At 30.9% G+C, this 3621-nt stretch overlaps 1 protein-coding gene across 1 annotated transcript; it reads left to right on the top strand.

Annotated features, from left to right (window-relative positions):
- The first annotated feature begins 607 nt into the window (after positions 1-607).
- Positions 608-1923, top strand: LOC111882961 (peroxisomal and mitochondrial division factor 2). The gene has a single exon (XM_023879319.3). The coding sequence runs from the start codon at positions 718-720 to the stop codon at positions 1693-1695; it is 978 nt and encodes a 325-aa protein (XP_023735087.1). The 5' UTR covers positions 608-717; the 3' UTR covers positions 1696-1923.
- Positions 1924-3621: the final 1698 nt, after the last annotated feature.

The raw sequence follows: 3621 nt of genomic DNA, 5'->3' as shown, positions 1-3621 counted from the left end.
TATATAACATTTAACATTTTATAAATTATATTACATAACTTTATTTGAATAAATGAAATAGTTGTTAATATTTAATGCAATAGAAAAAACGGTATATTGGTTGTCAATATATATTTAAATTATGTAACATTATTATGCAAGGAACGTCAAATTAAAATGCTTATAAATATATAAATATCATAACTATATGATACGAGGAAAGTCGTTCAACTAATAATACAAAAAATGATATCTACAAAGAGATCTTTCAATGATTATATATATTTATCGTTTTTCAATGTATTTTCTACACATTTCAATAATACCAATAACCATATATTTTTTTATAATCATTATACAATATCTATAAACGATTATATGTTTTTTTATGCGTTTCCCGCGTTTAACGCGGACTATAATCTAGTTCATGTTTGAAAAGAAAAGATGACCGTATGCTCGCCAAAAATACTAAATTATAGGTCATAATCGTATTTTATAAACAAATAAAATTGTTATATATATAAAATAACACAAATAAAATAACTAGATATATAAAAAAAAATAAAAATATATTATTATCCCAAGGTGGACCGGTGGAGGAATAATGTACAACGCAAACACATGCTACAAGGGCTTTAAGCCTTTTAGCCCCATGGTCTCAACTCTCAAGTTGATTTGAGACCCTCCAAACCCTAGCATCAAACATCTTTTCCCTGCAGAGAAAAAGTTAGAAGAACCATGTCTGATGAAGTGGTTGTAAACGGTGCCGGCGCCGACGTGGATGTTGAAATAGCAGCAAAGGAAGAAGATTCCGACGGAACTATGAACCTAACTGTTCAAAAATTGATGCAAAAGCTCGCGATTTTGGAGCAGGAAAAACAAGAACTTATCAACGATAAGGAATCGGCTACTGCAAAAATCAAGGAACTTGAGGATGAGATCAAGACGTCCGAATCCGATATGAGGGCTTTGACTTCGATTGCTGGAAGGGCGGCTGAACTCGAGACTGAGGTGTCGAGGATGCAACATGATTTAATTTCGTCGATGTCGGATGCACAAGAATCTAATGCTGAGGTATCTGAATTGAAACGAGTCGTGGAAGAATTAAAGAAGAGCGAATCAGAGAAAGCAGAGAAAGTTGATGTTATTGAGAACGAGAGGAACTTGCTGTTGGAACGTTTGAATAAAGAGGCCGAAAAACTAAAGGAGGAGGAGAATCAAATTCGCGAACTCGAGAGGAAGATTGAGAGTCTTGAGACGAGGGAGAGTAGTCAGAAGAGTGAGAGGCTCAAGGTTGAGGAAGAAGCTAAAGCAAAAATCAGCAAGAAAGATGATCAGATACAGAGTTTGAGTATGATGGTTGACGAGTTCCAATCTGTAATCGTCAAGAATCGTGAAGATATGGAGAAATCAGAAAAGGAGAAAGAGGAGTTGGAGATTAGGAAGAATGATTTGGAAGCCCTGTTGAAGAATTCAGAGAGTAAGGTTAAGGAGATGGAGGACAGATTGGATCAATTACAAAAAGAATTGGAAGCGTACGAGAAGATTAACAGTGTTCTGAAGGAGAAAGTGGTAGAGGATACCAATGGCATAGAAGCTAAGAGAGGTATCGTCCTCAATGGTGATGAGAAGAAGCTCGATTGGCCCATTGTTGCTGTGGGAGCTGGTGCTATTGCTACAGTAGCACTTGTGTACTTCCGTCATGCAAACAGGTGAGCCTGAGGTTTTCTTTGTGTTCTAATTAAAATATGCTTCGAGTTTTATAGGTTTTTTGAGTTGATCGGCTTGAACCATATTCTAAAGGACATGTTTTATTTGTCCAATAATCGTAGTCTATGTTTTGTATTGATATAATATTTTTCATTTTATCCTTTAATATCATGATTGTCGATTTTGGTGTGTTAATTAGAAAAATGAAGAAAAAAAAAGGTACTATTTGTCTAATTTTCTGTCAAGTGGAATAGTTGCTCCTCCTATGGCCTCTTATTTCTTTTATGTTTTGTTTTGTTGCTGTGAGATCTTTACATACATTTTTTATGTATTGTGTCAAATGCTCTTATTGGGATTTTGATTTTGCCTTTGTAGTGTTTGCTTTTCTTGTTAACGATGATGCTAAAGTAGTCAATAAAATAAAAGGGTAAACACCATCCATTGGTGGTCTCCCTATGTTGAGATAAATCACAATGCGTATTGTGTAAGGAGTGATGCCTCCTATATCTACATCTACACTATTTATAAACATGTGACAAGTTAAAATAACATAGATACTAAATAATAAGTGACTTGCTAATTTTGCCTTGAGATGAAAGTAGCATGCTATTTCTGTATTAAAAGAGAAAGTAGCATGCTAATTTTGCCTTCATAAAAATTTCAGCCATTTTGTTCAAAGATGCCCTCTTTTAACTTTTTTTCGATGAGATTAATCTTGCCTTAAAATTATAGAAGACGGTTACGATTAATTGGTGAATTGATATGTAATTTGGTGACTGCATTACATGTGTATCCACAATTAGTTTCCCCAATAAAAACAGATGGTTACATTACATGGATGTGAAAAGAAGTTTCCACATTGTTTGTTTGCCTTCTATGCATAGATGGTTAATTATGATCATTTTGTACTTGCAGTTTTTTTTTATTTACAATCAAACCAAGCAAAGTTCAATAGTATGGTCTTCAATTTAGCGTTTGCTTTTACTTTACATCTCTTATTCTTGTAACACTTAATATATATATATATATATATATATATATATATATATATATATATATATATATATATATATATATATATATAGAGAGAGAGAGAGAGAGAGAGGTAGGTTCAAATGTTTCTCACATCTATTGTGTGCTAGAATGTACCAATAAGAATTGAGTAAACATTAAATGTATATTAAATGATATTCATATTTATAATTCCTTTTTATGAAAACTAATTTAATTCGTAATTAATGTCAATAATAATATTCTTTCAGAATGGATTCATATATAAAATAATAAGAGTGTATTCTAGGAGAACGAAAGTATATTCTACTAGAATACACCCTCATTCTTCATATTTCATACAACTTTATTGTATTTTAAGGGGGTGTTTGGCTTAGCTTTTAAAAGCTCAAAAGAACTTTTCCAAAAAGTTACAAAAAGTCAGGATTTCCTGACTTTTCCAAAAAGTTGTTTTTTCTTGTATTAAAACTCCATAAGTTATTAGTTTGCCAAACATCTTTTTGTTTTTTTTCTTTTACAAAAAGAACTTTTGGCTGTGAAAAGTTAAGTCAAACACCCCCTAAGTGAATGAGTCCTGAAATAATGTTATTACTAACATAAAAACCTAGATACGAATTCATTCTGAATGAATGTTATTGCTGACATTAATGACGAATTTATTTAATTTCCATAAAGAGAAAAATTATAATTATGGATATCATTTAATATACATACAATTATGGAAACCATTTAATATATATCATTATTTAATTAAATAATAATATAATTTTACTAAATTCCTATTGGTGCATTCTAGCACACAATAAATATAAAAAACATTTTAACCTAGCCCTATATATATATATATATATATATATATATATATATATATATATATATATATATGCAAACAAAATAAAATGAAACAATATTGATTTGCAT

This window comes from Lactuca sativa, chromosome 6 (assembly GCF_002870075.4).
Source record: "Lactuca sativa cultivar Salinas chromosome 6, Lsat_Salinas_v11, whole genome shotgun sequence".
Lineage (NCBI taxonomy): Eukaryota > Viridiplantae > Streptophyta > Magnoliopsida > Asterales > Asteraceae > Lactuca > Lactuca sativa.
The sequence above is the reverse complement of the archived record's forward strand: the minus strand, read 5'-3'. Positions and strand labels throughout refer to the sequence as shown.

Bases quoted from the DNA above. Each gene is read 5' to 3' on its own strand.
- LOC111882961 (XM_023879319.3), top strand. From the start codon at position 718: ATGTCTGATGAAGTGGTTGTAAACGGTGCCGGCGCCGACGTGGATGTT.